The sequence below is a fragment of the Manacus candei genome, unplaced genomic scaffold (genome assembly GCF_025592945.1).
Source record: "Manacus candei isolate 608988 ecotype Guabito, Panama unplaced genomic scaffold, ASM2559294v1 h1tg000005l, whole genome shotgun sequence".
Classification (NCBI taxonomy): Eukaryota; Metazoa; Chordata; class Aves; order Passeriformes; family Pipridae; genus Manacus; species Manacus candei.
In genome coordinates, this window is record NW_026138053.1 from 5,873,201 (window position 1) to 5,899,508 (window position 26,308).

Consider the following 26,308-nt stretch of genomic DNA (forward strand, 5'->3'; position numbering starts at 1 on the left):
ATGCAAGACAATGCACCAAAAATGTGGCTGATACAAAGCACAAAGGAGAACCCAACCCAAACAGAGCATTCTCTTATTCAAATTCTACACTTCTATCCCCAAATTTGTGAACAGCTGCCTTCTCCCTCCAGCTGGTTGTGCCAGTGTTTACACTGGATAAATTTCACACTGATTCAAAAAGCAATTACATCATTCTGAGAGGAAAAATCCACCAAAAATTATCAAATCCAGAACAGTATCTGAAAAGCAAACTGCTGGAGGAAGAAGAACCATGATGCACTTGCACTGTCCTGTATTTTGGATGATTCTACTACAATAATAATTTTCCTCTCCTGAAGTAGATCCTCCCTTAACATGGACTGTGAACATTCTGGCACAGGGACCTGCATATCCTCAGCACAACCAAGCCTTGCTCCTGTATCTGGATATAATATTTTTAGTGGTACAAATTACCAGTGCAGAAATACAGGCTCCAGTATATTCATAAACTCTGTACTGAGTCCTTCTGAAGAGTTATAATTCTAAGTCAGTCATTCCTATCAATAAAAAGGAGTATCCATAGACAAAGTATGTTTCAAATGTCACACAAGGTTAAAGTAATAGCTTTATTATCATGGATTTAGAAGGAGTTTAGGGGTTTTCTTCTGGGTGCCCTCACTAACAATATCTTCAAGTCATCACCCACTTGATTATTGCACATGCAGGCTCTCACCACTGAAATTATTCTGAGCACAAATAAATTCCCTTCCAAACATTTATCCAGTAAGATGTGTTATTTATAGACAAGTTGGTCAGCTCTGTGAGAGTGCAGCCTCAGCTATGACAGGGTGCTCTGCTCCAAGGGGCCGTGGGTGACAGGGCTGAGGCTTCTTTTAAAATGAGAACAAAATCATGAATGCAGAGATTAAAATGACAAAACAAAGCAAAAGGAGAGGTCTGAACTGGTCAGGATACTGTGTGCTGCTGAGATAAGAGAAAACAGAGAAAGGAGGATTCTAAACAGAGAAGAAATGGGAATGTTAACAGAGTATCAGTGGGTAGGCTTAGTGAGGTTTATCAGCTTTGGATAAAAGAGAGGATAGCTATCAATCCTCCACAAGCTCTCCGAGTTTAAACTGCTAACACATTTGTTCTCATCCATGAGGAAAAGACCTTAATTTGACAAGCAACCTCCCTGAAATGCTCCCACTACAGCCATTCAGCAGCACCTCCTGCTTCCTTCTCAGAGTTTAATGTCCCTGAGGGTGCTGAGCTGAGATCTTAGGGCTGAAAGCTTTGATGTTTGCACCCACCCAGGATGCTCCACATTTGCCTGTCAGTGCCTTTCTGCCTGGTCCTCTTGCCAGAGAACAGCCCATCCCACACTGAGACTCAGCAGATTCCCAGTGTGCTCCCACCAAGGAGGTGCCCTATGAGGGTACAACAGTCATTAGGAACTAATGAAAGCTACTAATTCATTTCTCTCGAGTTACCCAACAACCATCAGAAGATGCTAATTTGTCCTTGGATTAAATTTCCATTTTAAGAACCTGCACAGGCACTAAAACTGTGGAAGATAAGACCAGAGATGCTGAAACATCCAGAACAGAAACACTCATGGATTTCCAAATCCATTAACAGCATCATTACACTGAAATTATGTGGTGTTCAGAACATATTTACATTCATTTGGGGAGCTACCTAAAGCCTTGAAAAAAAGTTCAAAGCAATTTCTAGTAGATTTTTGTTATAAATGAAAGACTCCATAAGACAACTCCTACTGGTGTGAGCAGCAGCAGCATTAAATTAGAGGAGGCAGCCACCAGTCTAAAAATTGTTCTAATTTCACTAACTCATATTGGGAAAAAATTAATTTTTTCAATAACAGTTACAATTACCTTCTGAACTTGCCTCTAATTCAAGCCTCCCATTCAAAGAAAAAAAATCATATGCTATAGAGAGAACACTTAAAGAGTTTCACACAGAAAACAAGTAAAAAGGAAAAAGTAAAACAAGGACAAAGAAAAATATTTTTACAATGAGTGCTAAACTGTGGAACAGAAAGTAAAAGAGTAAAAAATTAAAAGCTTTGGTAAGGTTTTTTTTTGATAAAGCTGACTGCAAAGAAATAAATTTATCCAGAGCATTTTACTCAGAACACAAAATGTTCATGTAAAACATATTTTGTTATACAACTTCAACAAAAAGATATAATGTGGATTATGAACTGGTTAGGTATCAGAGCCCAAAATTCAGTTTTCAAATGAAGAAACATGAATGTGTTTGCATGTAACCATTCAACCCTTTCTCCAGTAATCTGGAGAACACCAGAAATATTGATGGATGGATAAATACACAGAAAATTAGAGAGCTTCTTAACAGCCTGGGATCGTTTGCATACAAGGAATTTAGTAAGAACAGAATTAGGAACGGTATTAGAGAGGTGATTTTACTTCTGCACAGACTGGTAAGACTGATATTCCCTAAATTCTGGAGGTCTGTATAAAAAGAAAGTTTGAAAATCAACTGGAATATCAAAGGAAGCCACAAAAATGAGTCAAGCATTCATTCAAAAGAAAATATTTGACAACAAGAAGCATAAAGAACTAAATATGTTTAGTCTATCAAAAAGACAGTTTGAGAAATGGCTTGATTACAGTGTAGGAGTTTTCAGAGTGCAAGCACTGTTAAAGAGCTCTTTCATGCAGCAGAGAAAGGCCTAATAAAAGGCAATGGCCATTTAAGGACTGAATTTCAAACAGTCACGGTGCACAGTATGTCATTCTCTCTGTCCAGCGGAACCAACGAGCCATCAATAAAGGAATGTCCAGGCCTGTCTATTCTATTCCAGCAGAGGCCTCAGCCTGTAGGGCCACACTCTGCAGGGAGAAGGACACGGTGTTAAGCTGCTGGGCTACCCCAGAGGAAGGTTTGAACACTGTATTTAAGTCCTTTCCACATCTTCTGGGTATTAACCCTGATAATCATGTTCCAAACTGACTAAACATATTCTGCTACTGCAGTGAAAGAATACTTAATTCTCAATACTCAATATACTGACTACTTTATTCTCCACAGAGTTCACTCATTCTCCAGCCAACTCCAACTGGAGAATCCTTCTTTCTGCTCTTTTTCTAAAATTCACTACTTAGCACTGCAAGTGTAGAGAGAAAAAAAACTGTTGGCAGGAAAAGTCATCCCTTTACATTCAATTTGTAACAGTCACTATAGAACTTTTATGGTCCTAAATGGAGAAGCTGTATATGTATTAAAGTATTCCTCTAACTCACCAGGAGTGCAGCCAGCCTCATCAATACCACTTTCACAATCCTTCTGCCCATCACATCTCCAGGACGACGGGATACACTTGTTGCTTAAGTCTCCACAGCTGATTTTTTCAGATGGACATACTTGCTTGGCTGGGAGGATTAAGAAAAAAAAGAAAAAAAGAAAAAAACAGAAGTTAAACACAATTCTAAACATTGCTAACATGGTATGAACACACCAGCACCCTGCACACAGCAGCAGCAGTATTGGATAAATGACTCTGAAAATATCACCTCAAATTAAGACAGGAAAAAGGAATTGCCTAATTTTAGTATAAGGGCGTACTTATATGTTTGGTAATGCAAATTTAAGGATCTGGGCAGATTATGGTCAGTAAACCTGAGGAAAAAGTGGAAAGCACAAGTATGAACCCACATGTTAAACAAACTTAGCTGAAAGTGTGTAAATTAAAGACGACTCTGATCTAAGACATGGAGACATGGGAAGACCTGCAGAAGCAAAAACCCCAGCACATGTAAGAACACAACTATGAAAAAAAAAATCTGCCAGATTTATCTGGAACCAACTAAGCTGTGAAGCTCATTCTCTTACAACTAGTTTGCATTGCTAAAATTCCTTTTTTCCCCCCCTTCATACTGGTGTAAAGAGCAACAGATCTACATTTATTGTGACAAGGCTGCTGAAATGAAAAATATTTCACAGTTTAAACAATTGCTTAGCATTCTGGAATCATCATCCAGATTGGTAGGATTTGCTTATTAAACAACAATTTTTCTCTTAAAAAATTACATGTTTTCAAATAGTTCTTCCATTGGTATTAATTATGATAATGCTGCAGGCCTACTGAAAGGGGATGAACCTAAATTCTAAATTAAAATTTTCACATTACCCTGCTAAAGGTATTATGCAAAGACAATCAGCTTCCCAAGTGCTGAGTGAGAGAGGAGGAAAATTATACCTCTCCCTTTCCACCTGCACAAGAAGGCTGTGAAAGGGCATCTTACAGCCCCAAAGCATCAATCAGCCACTTGGAGAGCAGTGCCATTTAATCCCAGGATTTCTCTGTCTTAGCACCTTCGAGTGCTATAAGAAGCTGTTTTGAGAAGCTGTGGGCAACCAATACTTCAAGACAAATTAGGTCCTGCCACAGATAGACAGTTAATAACAGATGTAATGAAGTTTTACAACCCTGAGGCATGACAGCATTTCTGTTGAAATTTGCTCGGTGCATGCCTAAATAACATTTATGAATGTTGCATGATTACAGGGGGGAGGAAAAAAAAGGATCCTTGCTTAGGCTTTCTTTTTCCAGCAGGTGAGGAAAAAATAACATCTCACCAGGATCAGTGTATCTGCCAGCTCAGATCACTGCCCTGCTACAGGCCAGGACCCACATCCCACATTTTCCCCTCAGCCCCAGTCCCTTTAAGCTGCAGGTTTGTAGTGCACAGCTGTAGGGACACTTGGTGACACTGAGCTCTGTGTCCTTCCACAGAAGTCAGACAGCACCTCTGAAAACCAGGTCACCTGCCAGCTGTGCCAAAGGGTGTAAAACGAGGTGTTTGCCCTCACCCTCGAGGAGGCCGGTGAGGCCTCACAGCAGCAGAGCTCTCCCCAGAGCTGTGTGCCAGGGTGAGCCATCCTTGAATAGGACCAAGCAATTCATGGATAAGAAAGAAAAAATTCTGTGGCAGCTGATTGGCAACCAGCAGTCCCCTTAAACGTGAAAAAAATGGAGCTAAAATGGTCCACTTGGCCTAGGCATCCCACAGCCCCTCAGCATGATGGGATCACCCCAAAAACACCGCTTCTGCCAGCCTTACCCGGCCCTCACACGCACGGCTGTGAGCCTGCAGAATGTTGTGCTGGAAAACATAAATCTGCAGCCAAATCACTGTAATTTTATTTTTTCTAAGCCTCCATAGAGAGACACACAACAGACTGCACTCCAGCAGAATGAGGCCAGGGAGGGAAGGGCTGGAGGACTCACCTTGCTGCCATCAGCCCCTCTGAGGAGAAAGGGGGCAACTCTGAGGAGAAAGGGGGCAATGTCTGGCAAAGGGACCAGGATATATATGTGCTGTCATGTGTATGAGGCAGCACAGGAGGCCTGGGGGGATGAAAGGCACATTGCCTTGCTGTGGGGAGGGGAATTCGACCCCAACAGCAGGGGCTGCCTCGTTTTTCTGAGGCAGCATTGGTGGAAAAAAGGGCTTTTTGCCATAAATATCACACAGAGAGACACCGTGTCTAAAGTCTCCAAAAAGTTTGTCCCCTGACTGCATTCAGGAACAAGGTCTGGATTGGACTGGCATACCGGGAAAGCTGGGAGACCAAAAAAGTCACGGAGACATTTGTTAAATAGGTTATTGGCTCACATCTCAAAAAAATTGTTCTAGTTCTTCTTGCTCAGGCTGTGGTGAAGGAAAGGAAAGTTTGTTTCGATGCCAAGTAGGATCAGTTTTTTCATCCTCATAATAAATCTCCATTCAGAACTAAGTGGGTCAAGACAGGTGAGAACACATTCTACACATCTGATTTTGAAGAAGGTGAAATATAATTATAAAATGGTATTATCACACAGTGGGATCATTAACCAGGAAAAAGGTTATTTATTGGTCACATAAATATGGGCATTACTTTTGCTTGGCTGCTTTGGGCAGATGCTTAATAACTTTGGGAAGTTGAAAGGTTTGGAAAGGTATAGGCAGAAGACTCCTTTTTTATGGAAAGCAATCTCTCTGTTAATCATCTCCCTGACAGAGTAATTATAGACATTTAAGATCTGTAAATCAAAGCCTGAACTTTCAGGGATGCAGCAACAGAAGCTGCTGTTGGTCACAGTTCATCAAATCTTTGCATTCCAGTGGTTTCTGTACCCAAGCAATTGTTGCATGGAAGTCAATGACTTGTAAGCACAGGCAGGTAACAGATAAAGCATCTTGCATAAAACTCAAAACATAATTTTGGTAAAAATACATCTATTTTTCAGCAAGTTGGGTTTTTTCCTCCCCTCTCAACCGAGATGCTGCAGCAATGCAAGTGGAGTCAAAGTTGCTGTCCACACTATGAAACAGGCTTTTAGCAACTGCAATCCAGACTCAACATTCCTGTTTCTGTGCTCTGCTTACACAAACCCAGGCCTTTTGTGCTGACGTGACCAAAATGTTTACTTCCTACTTCCCTCTTCATCCTCCCAGGAAGGAAAGGGTTAGTGCTACGTGTGATGGGGAGTGTTCTTCCCCTGGATATATTCTGGACCAATGTTATAGCAAGATCTGCCTTTTCAGAAAAGCACCATTAAACAACTTGGTTGAAATGTCAGACACATCAAGACCAATTTATCACAATGAACTGCAAATGCCAAGGATGGACAACAATGGTTTATTTATAAGGAGACAAGAGCAAAGAAGACAAGAAGGTTCCATTTACTCACTACCACCAATAGCACATTCTTCTTTTTCTTTATAGGAGGCTACAAAGTCTTTCAGAGAACCATAGAGCCTAACTGGCGCCCCACTGTTTGCTTCCTCTTGTGCCACTGCTGTGCTTTTCAGGCTCCGGACATCATGTATATTCAAGAAAGCCCAAGAAAACAAAATTGATTTACTTTCAGAAGACCATTTGTCAGGTTCTCACCAAACAGGTACTCTAAGAGCATACACAAAATGCAATTAAGCAGCTTCTACTGGTGGGAAACCCACAAGACTTTTCATCAGCAGACTGAAAAGAATGCCCTTTGTGGAAATACATCATCTTACAGGTCTGAACAGCTTCTCTATCTCTGGTGAAATAACTCCCCATCCTCTCCAGACTGCCCCTTGTGTTTTTCCCAGGTTCTTCAGAAGAAAAATTCCAACCCAAAACTTTTTTCTACAACATAGAAAATGCCATAATAAAATGGTTTCTTTAATTCCTGCCATGCCAATAAACCGTTCCTGCAAAATTTCCACCTTTACTATGGAACTTAAAATTCCTACCTCCCTCTTTCCTGCAACAGTCAGCCTTCTTTTAAAGGAATGTTTTTTAACAAGGACCTTCCCTCCTCAAATATTGCCCTGTCATAGCTGGCAGTCCTATTTCAGACATGTACCAAGAACAAAATAAGTGTTCATACCTGTCCAAGTACAGGACTAGACCCTCTATGTTTCCAGACAAAACAAGCAAAACTGTTAAAAGGGAGGGAGCTGACAGGCAGAGATTGCTTAGGGGAATTCAGAACACAGAGTTCCTAATTACTGAAGATTTTTGATTCAGAAAAACATCTCAGTCACAAGTCTGAATATATAGTTCTCCATATATGTATGTGTGTATGAATGTACATCCCAGGCTACACTCACTGCTGACTTACATCTCAGACTTTCCCATTGAAGTATTTAAGGTGCATAAGAAACACTTTAAAATCCGTCCTGTGATGTGAATTGCTATCACAGCAGAAGGTGTGTCTGCACTGGTATTTTCCTTCCCCTGCCTCCTCTCCCACCTCAGGGTGGGTGCTGGGAACACTGGCTGCTACTTGTTCACCCACCAGTTCACTCTGCAGCTCAGGACAGGTTGCTGTTGCTTTAGTTTACTGCCCTTAGCTCTTCAAGATACATCAGAGGTAGCAACACACACAGGCCAAACACGTTATGGGGAATGCCAACCAAAGAATTGTTCCCACAAAGGTCTGGAGCTGCAGGGAGCTCTCCCTTCTGTCACGTGAACCAACACACTAAAGCATCAGCCTACTGGGATGGCAAGACTTCGGTGAACTTGCAGCTTCAACTAAAGCCAGTGCCACTGCATCCATTTGGTTTGCTCACCACATCTGTGTGACACACATACTTAACACCATAGAGAAAGTAAAGGCAACTTTACATTTCCAGCTGAAGCCAGCCCAGGCCAAAACAAATGTCATGATTAGAGGTTTAAGTGAATTAAGATTACAGCACTTGGACTTGGAATGAGACCAAACCCCCACAAACAGTGCCTTTGTTGACAAAGGCAGTGACCTTCTGCTGAGCACAGGATGGTCTGTGCTGGTCAGAACTGGGGCATGCTGGCAACCCTGATTCCCAGGACATGGGAGCTTGGATTGCTGCTACCTGACTCTACATTTTTGAGTGTGTAAGTACACACTTGCCATAACTCCTTGTGGGAGCATGCAAAGGCAGAGAAATCATGAAAATCTAGTCTTACTGCACAAAAAGATAATTAATCTATAGGCACCACCTTTAAACTTTCAGCAAAAATTACTAGAAACAACTCAAAAGACAGACTAGAAAAGGCTACTAAGAATCTGTACTGTAAAAAGTCAAGGACTGTATTAACTATTTATCAGGTGTATCAACTGTTATCTCCTATGGTGTGATTTGTTTGATGGTGACTTATGTCCAGAAGTTCCCAGGGGAACAGAAAAGGATTTACACAGATTTCACCCCATTGCACTGCATAGTACAGCCCTTATTAATTCTTGTGTGCTTCTAAGAAAGGCTTCTTTACAACAGCATGGTTTGGGAGTCTTTGATGAGCCTCCAACTCCTCTACCTAGAAACTGGAGGGAGAAAATAAGCTTAGTGTACAAAGGGTTCAGCGTGTCTAAAAGAGATAGCATGCACCCTGCTTTTGAGCAGATTATCACGTTGGTGATTATCACCTCTGACATCAGAGTGAAATTATCAGGAATTCAAAATCCCAGGATTAATTGTAATTACTGAAATACAGACTTTCTGACAGAGTAACAGTGAGGTAGCTTTCACAGGAAAAACTGTGTTTCAAACGCAGACACTACAAACAACCTGAATAAAGAAAATGATTCTCAGGTATAAGGCCAATAGGTTTAACAGGTAGTATAAACTCTATTTGAGTACAGGGCAAGAGGAAAGACAAATGGCATCAGGTTTTATATTAATGAATAAGTAAGGTTCGTGTGTCATGACTTGAATCATCTACATGGGTCAGGAAGCGATTCTTTACCCAAGTTCAAAGCTATCCTGACAGACTTACAGTTTATTTGTAAACTTCTCCCAGAATACTGAATATTGGCACAGCCCAAAATAGCACGCTGGACAGAAAGGACTAGTACTCCTGAGCTTTCAGTGCATCGCTTTTCCTTAGATTTCTGACTGCTATCTCTTACTCATCCACTTCAAAAATCAAAACTACCATCAAACTTGGCTATGCAAAGCATTTCCTTCCCTCAGTCTGACTGGCAGGACTTCAGCTGATTTTGTCTTCCTGTAAACATAGCAAATGCTCACTTGCTGCAATCATCTGAGCACGTCTCACCTAATTCATCTCAGAGTTTGTGAGATACAGTTTTGATGGCACTTCTGTTCTCTTCCTGATATGCCCAATAGGCCCTGCTGCTGCAAAATAAAGTCCTTAAACTCAAGTGACTTGGCTCATTTTGGGTAAATCCAAGTCTGTGTTAATGGTCCTTGGTAAATGGGAGGTCAAACTGGATGATTACATGATTCTCCTTGGTCTCAAACTATAGGAAAATTGTGATGCCTTCAGCAGGAATCAGGAAGCTTTTTAACTGCCTTTAACCCATCCTCATGGTCATACTTGTGAAGTTTCAGAGTTTACAAACTAAGACCAGATGTTTAACAGCAGTCAGCTGAGCCTCATTAAATTTCAATTCAGTAACTGTCTAGCACTTGTAAAACAACAGTGTTTTACTGGTGTTTGTAGAATACATGGTGACATTCCCACACTGTCACGTCTGGTTGTGCACAGAGAGACCAGTTTCTAAGAGATCATGACAGGTTATTAGGCATGAGAAAGATGTACATGATACAGAAGGGTTTTATGCTCCCAAACAAACTACATTTCATATACCTGCCATTGCACACATGAGAATTCAAGAAAACACTGTAAAGGTTTATTCCCTACATGCCCAAACACCTTGAGACCAAAGTTTCCTTCCCAGAGGACACTTGCCATGTCCACACAGAGGGTTGGCAATTCCTCAACAAGGTCAGTCCTTGGACTGTCTTGGCTTTCTACTCCCCCCAGCCCACCTTTGTGTGATCAGTAGTACTCTGATATCTCTTGGATATCTCAGTTAAATGCCCCTAAGCATTGATGTGGTCAGCGATGAATGAATCCTTTAATAAACGTGAATGAGATATAACCCTGGGATTCCAATCTTTACTAGCATTTTATAGAGATTCTGGACAATGCTAACATACCCAACAACTATGACCAGCACCCTGCTTGTTGCAGAGCTGAAGGGCAAGACTCCCCGAGACAAGGTAGAAAAGGCAAACAACAGAAACTCCTCGATGGAAGAGGAAAATCTGTTATTTACCCTGGACTTAATATAGAGAAGTGTTCAAAACCCTAACATTGTCCCTCCTCATGAAATCACCAAACCTCTCTCTGCTCCACCTCTAAGCCAGGGCAGACCTTTGTCTTCAAGAGGAGTTGTGACACTATCAAAGTAAGAAATGAGAACAGCTGAAGATCCTGATCTTGGCTTAACTAAAGCAGCAATGTGCACTGCTGATCTCAAACAGTTTAATAATAAGCTGACAGTTGACTTTGCTAGTTAGCAAATACACAGGTCTGCCAGCAAAACCCAGGACTCAAAATTTTCTTTAGAGATAGTTTTCTAATACCAAAGCTATTAATTATTCCCTTTTGTAAGAGGCATTTTTCATTCTCAATCAAAAGCAAAGCTTTAAAAAAATTCCGGCAATGACATGGCTTTGTTTAAGAAGGTCAGATAAAATATTCCCCTTTTTTCTACCCTGAACACATCATCTTCTTTAAACTCTATTGTTTTTAGAGCTAGTTTGAAAGTGAGTGATGTGCAATGTTGTCCTGTCAAACCTCCCATCCCACCACTGTCTGCAGCAATTACCCTGTCAGTCTGTGTACACATTGCCTGCTGTAATGCAGTTCAGTCTCCCCTCCCTTCTGCATTAACAGTAATGGGGGAGGTCAGGGGGAAAAAATGAAAAAGGAAAACAAAACAAAACAAAAGGGTTTTGTCTCTCCTATAGCCCAGAAATCAAACAGAACTCAACCTCTGGCATGGTTCAGAGCAGAGCTCTGTTCCTCAACAGAGATCTTCCACCTCTGCTTGAATCTAGGGATGCCTACTGGGAAAAACTAACTCTGGCTACAGACAGCCTTTAAAAATCTACCCTGACCCACAGCGTTCCCCCCTGATTAGTGATGCGTGATGCTTTCAAGGCAATTCTGATTCAGGCAAGCCTTAGGAGAATAAAACACTGAAGGGTAACAGCTGACCCAGCACAGACTGGTACAGTTTAGCTGGGAATCAGCGAAGTTCAAACACAGACATGCTCTGGGAAGAAAGAAGAGTGTCAAGGAAGAAATGAGAGTCGGGAGGTTAAGGCGGCACAAGCTGGGCATGAATGGAAGTCAGCTAATTAACCCCGGGAAATGCAACTTATGAAAGGAAAACTTGTTCCCTGCCCCAGATCAGTGATTCCCGAGCCTTGTGGGCAAACAGATTTTTGAACAACTTTCCAACTTTCTCACGCAGCCCCACAGCTGACAAATTGAAGTGTTTAGCTCTGAATGAAGCCTCGGGGCCCACGCTGGCCTTGTGAGCCTTGATTCCCAGCCCCAGCCCTCCGCTACCCAAGTGTGAACTGTTACAAGTCTTTTGTCATCTGTTCAGGTATCAGCCACGTGCCTAAGCACAGCCTAAATCCATTACCTGGGTATCCCATGGGCACACCAGAGCACACTCTCAAGCCTTGACTAACAAAGCCTATCCCTCATGGTCTGACTTAGAAGAGACTGTGGCAAGAGCTGATCTCTACAGAAACACAGGTAAATAACATTATTCTCCTGATCTGTACTGATGCAGTAATGCTTCCTTCTTTATTCCTAGGCTCTTGGTCTAAATATGTTGCAGCTTTAACAACATCAACTTTCTGCACTAAAGATTCAGTGATAAAATACTCCAGATTGCAGCACACAATAAATCAATCATCCCTCCCTGTGTGGATTCGTAACTCAGCAGTTTGAAAGCATCTTGGAACGATTTCTGCAGAGATACTTTTAGATAAGAGACAAATTTACTTTTTATTGAATCAAACGTTATTTGAGTGGTTTTGATTTATAGATAAAAATGATGGAGTTTTCTAGAGTCTCTTCAAATCTGTGGCACTGTGACCCTGAACTGTTAAAAATTAGTTTCTAAAAATAATTCATTCTATTCACTAGCAGTATTTCACTTAGTACAAGCCTAACAGAAATAATCACCTTGGTCGCTTGTCAAATTCTTATACAAGCAGCTGAGCAGAGCACCAGGACAGATTTATCTATTTTTCTTCCCATATATTAATTTCTAGAATTCCCCAAAATAGGCATACCAGAGTGCTCCATTTCTATTACAGCAAATCCAGAAACAAATTCCAGATGGCAGCTTATTTCATACATATTCTGGCATATTTATGCTCTTGACTTCTCTACGTCTTTGGAAGTAAATTAATGCTCAACTCAAAACTAGGTTTTTAAGCACAGTTTAAAAAAAATTCACCTGAATATATCACACCATTAACAAAAATCAATTACCAGATATAAGTCTGAACGTGAAGACTGGAAAGAACACAGTATTTTGAAAGTACTGGAAGTAATTACAAAAATCACTTTGGTTAGAGAAATGCTTCTGCAAAGGTGGCTCTGTTTTACAGGGTCAGTATAGAGACTGGATTTGAGAGTACCAGACAGGTCAAGGCAAACATCCAGAAGGATACTGGGACGGATCCTCTGTAATGATCCTCACAGTGTCCACACACTGTGCTCGTTTAGCAACTACATAAGCCAAGAAATATGTGGGAGCAACTTCCAACTCCAGTTCACAGCAAGGCAACAAGGGAGTACTTAGCCTGTAAATTGGGATGTAAAATTTATATATCTATTTATATATATATAAACTAGCAGAGAATAGATATGTAAACTGTATTATACAAATTTTCTTGTGACAGTTCCGGTCTCTCACTCTTATCACTTAGGCAATAACTAGGAAATCGTCAGATATTCCAGTACTATCCTGAAGATAAGCATAGTTTGCTATCTGATGAACTCCTAATGAACATACTGCTAATTGCATAACCTTCCTTCAGTACAGGAACTTTTCTGTTCATCAAGGGCACAGATTAAACAGCTTCTTCGCTTTGGAGCATCCTTGTAATTAATAATATATTCTTCCCACTTCTAAATATAACCTATAATGAGATGCTTTTAAGAATCCAAGCTGCACCTTTCACCAAGTGCTTTTGATCAGCAGCAAACGAGGCAGAGCTTGCTCAGACAACAGAGCCTGCTTTAACTGTGGCTGTCACTTCCCAGCGGCCCGATCCTGAAAGGCTGCAAACCCACTTCAAACAGGTCACAGCAGCAAAACACACCAACAGCAGCAAACACCTTCCTCCAGCTCAAACACAGCGTCTCACTACCTCTGCAGATGTTCTGTGCACATCAGAGTGAAAAGAAGTATATATATAAGATATAGATAATATATATGATAGTGTTCACAGAGATATATTAGATAACTTCTGCTCAGTAAAGCACAATTAACCCCATGAAAACTCTGCCATCAATCACCCATCAGGTGGTGAGCTACTACATTGTGCAAAATTATGTTTTCCCTCCATGTGACATGTCACCTCTCAGAGATTTCTCCTGATTTCCATTTGTTAAGGAAAGACAGATCTCCAAGGATCACAGAACAGAAAAAAAAGGTTTTGTGATACCTATGACTGTCTTTTGAGACATTTTGAAGAACTACTTTACACCGAGGGTGGCTGAGTATGGGAACAGGCTGCCCAGGGAGGTCACGGGGTCTCCCTCCTCTGGAGAAATTCCAAAGCCACCCTCATTGTGTTCTGTGTCACCTGCCTTGGCAGGTTGGACTGGATGATCTCCAAAGGTCCCATCCAACCCTAATAATTCTGTGATTCTGTCATCTTCAAATACTGATCCATGTTTGGGGAGGATGAGGGAGAGTGGCATTCCCTGACCCATGGAGTTTCCTTAACCAGGAAATGCTATTTTTGCACTGAAAATTCCTTCCCAGTGATCCAGATGCCCAACAAATTCCAAGAAGGAGTACCTCCCAGTGTCAGAGCTTACTGTGACTTGCAGCAACTGAGCAAATGACTTTACTTATAAACTGTGCAGCTTCACTCATGTCTGTTTGCACCAGCTGAGAGAACTGCCCATGTTTAAAAGCTACAGGACCACTAAAGGAACTCTTGCACAGCAAAAGGCTGTCTTTCTACATCAACACTGCATTTAAATAATAGCGTATCTTTAAGACAGGTATCTATTTTGATTTAAAGACTTTAGTTGGCAAAGATATCTAGACAAGAAGTTCACCTGTTTATTTGCCACTACTGTTAAGAGCTGTATCTTATCTCTAGTTCTCTTATCTAGTTTTGGCTTCTGTTCACTGGATCACAATGACTCAGCTGAAGAAACAACTGTGTGATAAAAACTATTCTCCAAGGAGACAGGTGTAAATTGATAAAGGCAACTCTCAACCCTCTCTTCAATAAATCAAATATCCTTCTAATAAAGTGTATTTTTCAACTCTATAACCATGTGAGCCTTGTAAGATTGTTCACAACCTTTTCACTTTATAGCAGCTGCCCGTGTCTTTTGCCACCTCTCAGCCACCTGTTCTTCAACTTGTTTAACATGGCCTCTAACTATGTTGTCAACTACATTTTTGTAACCTTTAAGTCAAACCACATATCACAAAATACACATAGTAGCTTATTAACGCACACAGTATCTTATTAACAAGGTCATGATTCAATCAAGAAACACTGAAAAGTGAGACAACTCTTGTTTTCCCTAACATGTTAACACAGATTTATTTATTTTTTTCATCTTGATGCATTATGTTCTATTATCAGCCTGTCTGATTTTGTCCAAAACTAACAGCAGCACAATCAGCACACAGAGCTCTCAGAGCTGAATTGGGTGTTCTTGTAGCAGTCAGGAACTTCAGGCTTAGCCTGCAGATCTTCTACAGCAGGTTCTGTACTGTGCTCCGTTTAACCTTTTAAACCACCATGAAAATGAAGACTTTCTTTCCAACCCAGCATCACTAAAAGAGGTAGAGTAGATCACCGAGATAAAATCCTGTCACCAGCATAGTAGGTAAGATTGCACTTGGTCTAGATAAAGTGATTTTTTTATGACACTCAAGTTTAAAGTACACCTCATTTCCTATGCAGGTCAGCTATAATTTCCTATGCAGCCACCTAAGACTTGAGGGAGTCTGATGTCAGAACTTTAAATAACTGCACTTGCAGTGTAACCTTTCCAAAACCTTCTCTGACAATGAGACAGAGTTGTCTTTATGTGGGTTTTTCCACCTGCCAGTTGCAGGAGCGAAGGCAAGAGGAGCTCGAGGGGAAAGGCTCTGGCAGACTGTAAGAGCTTTGCCTTAGGACTCAAAGCTCCTACCCAGCCCTGCTTCACACCAAAGACAAGAGTAGCAAGAAGCCACCATCCCTGTCTGGTGACATGAGGGATATGGGATGAATGGCAAGCACAGGCACACCTTCCACTAATCATCCTGTGCCTCACAGAAAGGTCAGCTCTGCCTCTGTGAGTCAGCTCCTCTGCTCCATGGGCATCTGTGCCATCTGCCCCAAAGAAAACAGATGCCAGGCTGCTAATCTGCTTTGAGGAGAGGGAAGGGATAGCCTGGCAGAGATTTTGATCCATGTCACAATTACAGTCCAGTCCTGGAGCAACACACATTTTTCATGATCCCAAGCTGGAGTTAATACAAAAGCTGAGCTGAGCCAATATAACCTTCAGAATGTGAAGGAAATAATCTCTTACACACCCCCTAAAAAGCAATTGGAAGTATGACAAATGTCTGGATACCTTCAGAGTGCTTCATTCTGTTGGGTTAAAAACCACAAACCAAATAAAAACCACAAACCAAAACAAGAGTAGTCAAGTGAAATCATCAAAATAAAATACTCTTTTCCTAATGTTTAATAACCCCAACATCATGATTGACTGTGTCTGGAGAAGTGTGCTCACAACAACATTCAAATGTATTACTTCAGGTTACATCGGACTTTTCAATAAAGGCAACACTGTGAGGCCACAGAAAAGACTAAGACCAGCCTACAAGTTACCCCAGCATCCACATTCCAGCACCTTTATGAAATACTGCCCAGTCTCAACAATCCAGGTTATACAGAAAATCAGATGGAAATTTGTGAGCCAGTTCAAGAAGAGCACATGACGTGGTCTTGCTGATTTCAATCATCAGAACAACAGGACTTGGTCTGTCCAGACTCTCTGCTGTCTACATCCAGTTCATAATATGGTTTCTGCTGACAACACCTACACAGTTCATGATATGCTGGAGCTCCAGGTGTAGTAATTGTCTTTCAAAAGGCAGATTTGTGCATCCATGTGTTGTGTGTGCTGACATGTGTCACCCATGGCTGCCATCACTGTGCACTGAATCATCACACTCGAGGCCTGCATCTACTGTTCCTCCCTCCCCTTTCAAACCTCCCCATTCTCAGCCAGTTTGGAACTCTGAAGATCTCTAAAGTTTGGGAAAGTGGTTAAGTAATTACAGCACAGAGGAAGTAAGTCAGCACATATGTGGGTTTGAACTACGAAATTTTTTCATTTGGCTCAGGAGAGAAAATGTGTATTGAAAGCCAGAAACATCAGTTCTCAAAATATTTGATGAGCAGACAGGGACACAAGCACTCCTTCTGGAACATACGTTACACAACAGCTTCCAGTGGCAGCTGCTTTACACTCTTTGGAAAAAAAGATACCACTTTTTCCAAACCAATACCATAGGAGATGAATGAAAAGAATCCAAGTGAAGGAGAATCTGATGCAGAATTGTTACTAGGCTATGAAAAGGTAAGAGCTCATCCTACAGTTGTGAAGTTCCTTCCTGATTTGAACACATTTTACTCAGGAATCTGAATCCCAGACATATTTTTCTTTTAATTCTTTTACACAATTTTAGAGAACTCTTCTTCATTTATTATGTATAGCAGGGATAACATTTTTATTTAGTTTAAATTGGCCTTTTCTAAACACCATTATACAACTTCAAGCTACTTCCCTTTGAAATGTTCTCACAGTGGTCGTCTCCCTGGTATTTAGAACTCACCATGACTAACTCCTCCTAGCTTCTTAAATATATGCAAAAAGAAAAGGACTTTGATTTATGTTACTAAATGCAGTCAAATCACAGACTGTCTCCTGAAGCCAACCTTTAAAAACATTAATAAATATTTTATACCATATGCTGAGAATATCATGGGCTCCCATCTCAGGAGGAAAACAGAAACACATGGAAACTCCTTGCTCACTAGTCTGTGGAAAGAATCTGTAATGCAGAACTCAGACAGGAGGGTGGATAGAAGTTGTTATGCACAAGCACAGTGCAATGGCTGCTACTAAATAAACAGAAAATCTTGCACATTAGGACTCAAACTGTGCTCAGAATTCAGACCACCAGCAATCTGAGGCCACCAGCAGTTTAGCTCTGTTACTTCTTCTGTTTTTCATTGCAAGTACTGCTTCAAAGGATAATTCTGCATTTCAAATAAAACAAGGTATAATGTTTACACCAGCACAGTATCACAAAAGGAAGGAAAAAGAACAATGAAAATTCACTTTTTTTTTCATAATCCTGACATACAATTCTGCTTCAATATTTCTCTTTAAACCTTCTCAACCAAGATTACCAGCTCATGAAAAGTAACAAGGAATAGCTCAAAACACTCTAAATGGAGCATGACTGGTATTGAGACAACATCCAACTGCTACTCTGCAGTGATGAGCTGAGTTCTAGACAACCCAAAAATCCTGCTCCCAGTCCAACAGCAGCTGGAAGTAGCAATAGTGACCTTTAAATTTCAGGACAATAAATCCAGATACAGCATGCAGTAGAACAGCAAGAGGCAAAATCTGAGAGCACATATGTGAGGCATGATCTGTGCCTGAAGGCTACACAGATTCAAAACTCCTACTTTTTTTTTTTTTAAACTTTCACACGGATGGTTTTGAAGAAGTTGCTTAAGCTCAGTTTTTGTCAGAGCCCTGTGCCCCTCACTGCCCTCACTAAACTACTGATGCATGTACACATGTTATTAAAGCACAGGCATGGCCAGATGCCCCCCTTCCCACTAGCACTACAGAAGGAAAGTCTGCAAAAGGAATTGCTTCCTAGAAGCCACTAATTTAGAGCATTCAGCTTTGGAGAAACTGCCTGCAATGAAGCATCCAAAAAAAGGTGCATTTATTGGCAATGTCAGCTTGGAGCCCATGCATATTTCCTTGTGCACTTGTGAATGTCTAGGCTTTACTCTTTACCTACACTTCTAGGAAAACAGCAACTTAAGAAAATATCTTACTGAAGAGGTGTGGATAAAAAATTTAAATAAGGGGCTGCGATAGAGCAACATTTAACTTAAAATGTCCTCATGTGATCAACTTTTATGCAATTAATAAAAAAAATGGCAAGAAATTAGTCCAAGAAGAGTACCACAGTTTAGAGTTTTTAACCCAGTGGTAAAATCCAATCACAATTTATAGCCCTGTTATTACCTAGTGTCCATCAAAGATGAACATACTCAACAGACATACTCCAATCACCTATTTATAACATAGTAGCATCTCTGTGAGCAGTTTTGACAAAATTACACCATTTTTTTGCAGATGGTGACACTTTTAACCACTTCACTCACTTACTGTCCCACCACAAGGCAGCAGCAGAGCCAAAACAAACCCAGGGTTCTTGACTGCCAGACCTGCATCTCAACAACTTTCTGGCATGATTCTCCCTCACGGGCTATTTTTGCCAAATCTATAATAACTATGTGAATACAATTATCTATCACCTTTCTGTGTATATGAAGGGTAACCCTCAAGTCATGCCTGGCATCAGATGAGGGACCCCTCCGATGTTCTTACTATCACCTCTGTTCCCTCCTGCTGCTGTTACTGAGTTACAGAGTCATAAGGAAGAGTCCAGAATTGGAACTCCCTACCATGTCAGGCTACTAATTGGATAGTCAGCACCTTTCCCCCTGTGTTTTGGCAGCTCTGCAGTTGATGCCTGGGACAGACACACCTGTACCAATAAATAAACACTTCAGGGAAGATCAGGTCCAGTGGCAGCAGCTCCACTTCTGCAGGCACTCGAGTACAAATGAGACCAGGAGTTCCGGTCACCCCTTCCCTTTCTTTCCCTGGATAATCAAGCAGCAAAGCTGTACCCTAGGCACTGGGAAGGGGGAATGCTCGCAGACCACACGCTGGGCTCCATCAGGAGCTGGCTGGTTGCACACAGCCATGAACACACAGCCTCTTCACAAGCCTCTCAACTGCGTGGAGAGCCCAGCACACCCCAGGGGGGTCTCCGAGTCTCTGTATCCGCAGCTGCTCTTTCACTTTCCTCCCTCCCAGGCTCACTTTCTTTCTCTTGTTCACAGAGATTATTCCCATTCTAATCAAAACAGGGAGGAAAAAGCCCCACAGAACGCTAGGGGGACAAAATTATACAAAGGATAAAGGAGTGGAGCAGCATTGAGACCAGACCCGTTTGTAAAAGAGATTATGGTCGCAAAAGTGCTCCTTGTCAAGAGGGAAAATAAAGGCACAAAAGGTCCCTAGATGAGCAAACATAATGAAACCTGCCAAGATGAGTGATAAAATCATAGAAAGAAAAATTATACAGGTCTCCAGGAAACTGCCAGAATTCATTGTAAAACATTTTTTCCTGCTTCCTGAAATCTGCATCTTTTTTGAATTAAAATGAGAAGCTGGCCCAGTACAGTGCAACATTGGTATTTGACCTCGTATCTGCCAGGATGGTATCTCTTCCCTGTTCTGTCAAAGGACTGAATATATCAAACAGCACCCAGGACTTCCTAAAAACTCATACCATAAAGGAAAAATGGAGTGCAGTGTCCCAGCCCATGTCAGGCCATCTCCAGCAGCTGCAAGGAAGTCATTGCACCCTTGCTGGCAACACCTGCATGGCCAGAGAGGCCACTGCTCCATCACGATCCCAGCTCACCCCAAAGGAAGATGCTGCTTTTCCATGATGAAGTGACAACTCTTCTGAGGTGTTCAAGGTACCAATAAATGAATTGCTGCTCAAAGGGACAAGAGGACACGAAGAATTCAGCAAAAAAAGCTTTCAGTAGACAAGCATAGACTTAATATTTCGTACGTCCTCGCTCTTTTATGTGCAAAAGAATGTAAGTCTGAAAAGGCTCTGCTGCTATTAAATAATTGTGTTTCTTATCTCAGAGTGAACATTTCATCTTTTATATACATACAAAGAAACCCCACCTGTTTTCTTTTTCAGAGGATGGAACAGGCAGCTTAGATGGTGATTTTAATTGAATGTGTTCGGGCTGTTGCACGAGAATACTGGTGTGTAGACCTGTGGCTGATAAGAAAAGACTTTCCCTTACCACCTACACCTTGACTTCATTACAAATATCCCTGCTGGTTCTCACAACTCATCTCCAAGTTTGACACTTGCAACATGTCTAGAGGCAGGTATTCAAGCAGAAACAGAAGTTCTAGCAAAATTCAGTATGTTAATTGCTATTTCTCATTCCCATTCCACACGGGGCTGATATCCCTGCTGAAATACTTGAATGACTTGGGTGTGTGTGTTTGTGCATTTCTCAACACACGTGTATCATTTTACCCACATAAATGCACACGCAATGGCTAGAAATGAAAGTGTTGATTGTCAAACATGCTAGACATGTTAATCCCTGCACAGAAAAAAAAAAAGGGAGAGAAGCGTGGTTATGTTTGCACTAAAATGACTGATTGGTGTTTGCAACCTCTATGCCAAAACAGAGGATTCAGTGTTCTTACAATAACTTGAGTGTCATACAACTCAGAGAGCTCAAATGACATGGTAGGATGACTACCTAGCAGCCAAAGCCAGAAAAGCAGAGCAATAACTGGCATGAGTGCATTCCCATGGGAACGTGTAAAACGTGAGGTCTAACAAAGCTACTGAGTCCTCTGTATTTTAATGCCAAGGATTCTTCAGATGTTTAGTATGTTAAAATACAAAAAGGGTGAGCTGAAACGTGTCACTTCAAATATAGCCATTGAATACAGTGCCCCTAGAAAGGAGGCTGGAGCTACTGTTAAAGCAAAGCCCTGATTAAGGCTCCCACTGCATCCCACAGAGGCCCAGGGGAAGATCCACACTCCTCTCCCACGTGCACAGTGCAGGCACTGACCCTCACCCCAGAGCACAATCTCACTGAGAGCATTTCAGAGCATTAAAAATCTCCCGTGCAAAGTTTAAATTACATAAATTATCAACCAAAGCATGCAGAGACTGCATATTAAACTAGTCTTAATCATGATCCTAATCCTCAAGGAAGCAGGATGGGGTATCATGAGACCCTTATTAAAACTGTAAAAGATTTCAGTGGGAGTTTGTCCTGAATGAAAACGCAATCCTACAACTGTAGGAATGGAGAAAGAAGGAAAAATACCCATCAAGGAAAAGGTGGTGGAACAAGGAATCACAGCTTCAACAAACAGTTCATTATGATACTGAAATGGAGAAGCTATTTTAATGGCAACAACGTTAAAATGAAGTCATTTGATATTCACTTATTTTCCTCACACTGTAATTTACCCATTTAAGAAAGAAAAGGTTTGCTGACTGTGCTCTTGCACTGCAATACTGCTTCATTCAATTAAAACATTTCAATTTTCAAATTATGTTTTGCCTTTGATTCCCAGAAATTATTTCCCTTTCACATCAACCATAATAATTAAACCAACAAACAAACAAAAACAGAAATATAAAAATCAGGGAATCTGAATTTCAGAAAGCAAGTGGCAAGAGAATAGAAAAAACAAAACACTAAGCAATGAAAAACTACCTGAGATTTCTGAAAACCTTTTAAGTTTTTAGTAGCTCAATATTTATAGCCTGTTAAATAATTACACATACAAGAGCTTCACACACTCAACTTTCATTTTCCTGCTATTCTCTTCTATTGAAATAACTGTAAGATTAATTATAGCCATAAAAAGGCAGCATCAGACTCTTTTATGACCATTGCTGTTTATGAACTGCATGAACACATCAGACCAATAGGAAAAATGTTTAAATGCTGGTGTTTAAATCTTTGTAGCAGTCAAACAGCAAAAGCTCAGAGCTGATCTGAGCTATGGGAACACTGCAAATGTCAGAGCTGGCAATGCTACATGAAGAAGTGACTCGCTCACAAGCTAACACTGCTTAAGAACAGAACAATACAAACATCAGAAAAGACCCAGTAGGTATTTTCTGTTGGTTTTCCTATGGAACTTGGTCAGCCCTCTGCAAAGGTCACTTCTGACATGAGCTCTAAACACCTTCCCTTAAAGGAAAAACACATTTTGTTTTGAATAGGTATTACTGAAAACTCTTCAGCACTGGTAGAATTGCGGCACAATCACTGCAAATCCTAAATTCATTTACATCTCTAGGTAAGTAAAATGCTGAGATCACCAAAGCCATGTAATCATCAAAAAGGAGATGTAATTCTCTGCCCATGAGCCACAGACAAAGTTATCCCACTACGAGGGATAAACTGGCAGGCTTTGAGTTTGCTGAATTTCCTTTGATGTAAAAAGAGTAATTTCACGCTTCAAGAAAAGGAACAGGATGCAAGAAAAAACTGGATTTGATTCCTTACCCTGTCAAAGACTTCTTGTGCTATTCCCTATAGTTTGGTGTCCTTTGGGATGTTGAGGTTGACTTGAGGTTGCTCAATCAGGACACACCTGGAGGGATTCGAGGCAGTTACAGTGGATAAGGAACCAGAGGCGCTTGGGAAACAAGTGAACACGGGCTGGGATGATTCAATGAGGAGTGAAGGTACATTTGTGAGAATCTGAAGAGTTTTAATACACTTAGGATAAAAAGGACTTTTAAAAATCTGCACAGGACTGTAAGCCACCATCCCTAGGGAACTACTAGTCTGCTAACAGCCTTCAACAAGTCTTGTCCACCCCCAGTGTACTGTTAAACACTTCCACAGAAAAGGAGTTTTCAGGAGTCTGGAACCTCCTGCAAAGTAGGCCTGGAAGCTAAGGAGCATACTAGAGACAGAGGAATGAATTAATTTTTAAGTTATATTTTGGATGTGATAAAGCTTTGACAGAGGTGAGTGAACAATGCAAACACTGTATCCTGATGGCAGAATTGTGTCATTGCCAATTATCTGACAAAACAATCTGAAATGAAAGAATACATACAAGGAGAGGTTGAGGGAACAGCATTTGTTAGGACATCATAAGAGAAGGCTAAAAGAAGATATTATTGCTGCCTTTTACTCCAAAATGGGAGGGACTAGAGAAGATGGAGCCAGGCTGTTCTCGGATATCCACCGACAGGACAGGATGGGAGGTGACAGACACATTCCGCAACAAAGGAAAGCCTGTTGAGATAAAGGGATTTTTTTTTTTCATTAATAAGGGTGGTCAAACATGAGGACAGGGGTCTACTTTGAGCAGGGAATCAGACTACACGACTCCCAGGGGTCCCTTCTGTCTTAAATTATTCCATGACTTCATGGAGAGAGGATCATGGCTGTTTTCCTTTTATTCTGTCTCAGTAAATTTGATCACACTGACAACTCAAAGCTTTCATCATTAGCCCTACAAACCAGCCTGGGCACCTGGAAAATGAGACTGCCACTTTTGTGCCTTGTCACTGGGAGGACCCTGTGGCTCTAGAAGTGTTTCCACACTCTGTACCTTGTCCTGTGTTTGTTTTACAGATGGGGCCCTCAGCTGCTGCAGTTCAGCAGTGCTCCCAACAGCCCGGCGAGGACAGTGACAGGGGGACAGTGACAGGATCATTGAAGCTGCTGAATTTTATGCTGGCATTAGCCACCTCAGTGTAGTGAGAGTGTTGTTAAAATGCACACCTGTACATCTGGCATTAACATCACCACATTCAACTCCCAAAATGATCTCCAACAAATTAATCCAACAGAATAGTCCCTCATTTACATGTTTCACTGCATTTGCAACCCCCCACCATCTTATCACATATATACAAACAGATCTGCTCTTAACCTTAGGGGGAAAAAAGGAAAAAAAAATGCACTCTCTGTGACTGCCCCAGGTCCTAAAACCTGATATCTGGCTGTGCCTGGCTGATTTGGCCTAGTTTTTTTTCTTTTGCTACTTGAATTCAATGACCCAGTGTATGTGATGCCCTGAAAGAGACAGTCCACCCTTCCTCAGGAAAAATTCTCCAAGGGCAAGGAACAGTTTATTAAGCCTCTTTCCACAAAAGCACAGTAATGTCACCAAGCTCACTCAGTCATGCAGGAGATCTGTATCAAAGGAGGATAAAAGAGATGCAATAGTAACACCCTTAGGGGTGGAGGGAGAGCTGGGAGAGGATTGTGCTTTCGGGGGCGAATGGAACCATCAATGCTACCCACAACTACAGGATTTTGCATCTGGGCAACTTCATAGAACTTGAGGGCAGAACTGACCACCACTGTGAGAGATCAGCATACACAGCAGCAGCACACAGAGTGTCTGGGACCATGGAAAATACCCATTAAAAATATAACTGGCAGGTTTGGATACATCTCCCTGAACAGCTTGTGACATGTACTTCAAAATAAGAAAGGACTGCATGAATTGGTAGTGTATTTCAAACCAACATTCAGGGTTTGATTTCGTATTTAATTTCCATTTTAAGATCTATTTCCAGGACTGCTGCTTATTAAACCTGCCCTATTAAATCATTCCCCTACTAAATGCAACATGAATTAAGGTTTCCTCTTCTCTTTCTCTTTCTCGTAACACCCTACAGTACCTTTCTGTATAATAATTTCTGTTCTTAACTAGGAGAATGTCACATATCTGAAAAAGAAATAAGTGGTGAGTTTATGGCTGCCTGCATTCTTCCATCTCATTATATATACAATGTCCTAAGGCAAGAGTTTGCCAGCTTAGATTTTCACTTGCTCTATCCCTTTAATTTGTGTTCCCATCAGTGCTGTTACTGTTTGCTAGCATTTGTTTTTATTTTTCTCTAGAGATTTTTTTTTTGGCTTAAGTCATTGATTAAATAATCAAAATACTTCAGAGGGAAATTTAAAATTTCCTTCTTGTATAAAGAGCAGAATGATTCAGTACCTGTACTGGAACAGCATAAAGTGGGTAATATTCCTTGTGCTGGAGGTCTCTGTTAGCTCAGCCAGAAGAATGACTTCCCTTCCCCCTTTCTCAGTTTCAAGAAACTGGATAAGGAAAAGGTGAGCAATCCTTCCATATGCAAAAGCAAAGCCTGTGCAAATCAACAGTGGCTGCACCAGAGCTCCAGGGTGATCGCTGAGCCACACTGGGCTACTTTAGTGAGAGCAATGAAAAACAGGTCCAGGGCTCTGGAGCAATGAAGAGCACATGTAGGGTACCAAACCTGCAGCTGCCAGAGGCATGCTGCTGTTGAACCTTGCAGCAAACAATTATAAGATCCTCATCGTTCAAGCCTCCTCTGAGGTCAAAAATATTTTCCTTATCTCAAAACAGCTGCTGGTGAGGTGTGTGGGAGTCGAAGGCATCAGGCTGACAGCAGCACTAACTCTCCTCCCACTACTTCCAGATACTTTGCTCCCCTGTTTAATGGTTTCTGGGGAGCTCTGTGCATACCAACAGGCTGGCACGATGGACATGAAATCCATTTCCACTTCGGAGCACCCTCCAGCAATGGCAGCTCTGCACCACTCCAGGCTCTCCCTGACACAGGCAGGGAGAAGCAGCAAGGGCTGATGTCAGACAGGATAAGCTGCTCCTCTCCTGCCTCTTTCCTTGGTGAGCATCCTGGGCAAGGACAAAGTGGTTCACCTGCTTTACATACAAACAGTCAACCTTTCCTGAGCAGAGGAAGTTCAGGTAACTGCTGACTCTAAAAAGGCATTGTTGAGGAAGAGGAGGCTCGTAGTTGGCATGCCCAAGAACTACCTCTTGCCCTTCCCCACCAGGAACACAATGG

At 41.4% G+C, this 26,308-nt stretch overlaps 1 protein-coding gene across 2 annotated transcripts in view; it reads right to left on the reverse strand.

Moving 5' to 3' along the window:
* Positions 1-26,308, reverse strand: part of LRP8 (LDL receptor related protein 8) — a 170,832-nt gene that overhangs the window by 34,777 nt on the left and 109,747 nt on the right. For both annotated transcript variants that reach the window (XM_051800940.1, XM_051800949.1), the window contains exon 4: positions 3,270-3,398. In XM_051800940.1, the coding sequence (XP_051656900.1) occupies positions 3,270-3,398 (129 nt within the window). The remainder of the gene's footprint in view (positions 1-3,269; positions 3,399-26,308) is intronic.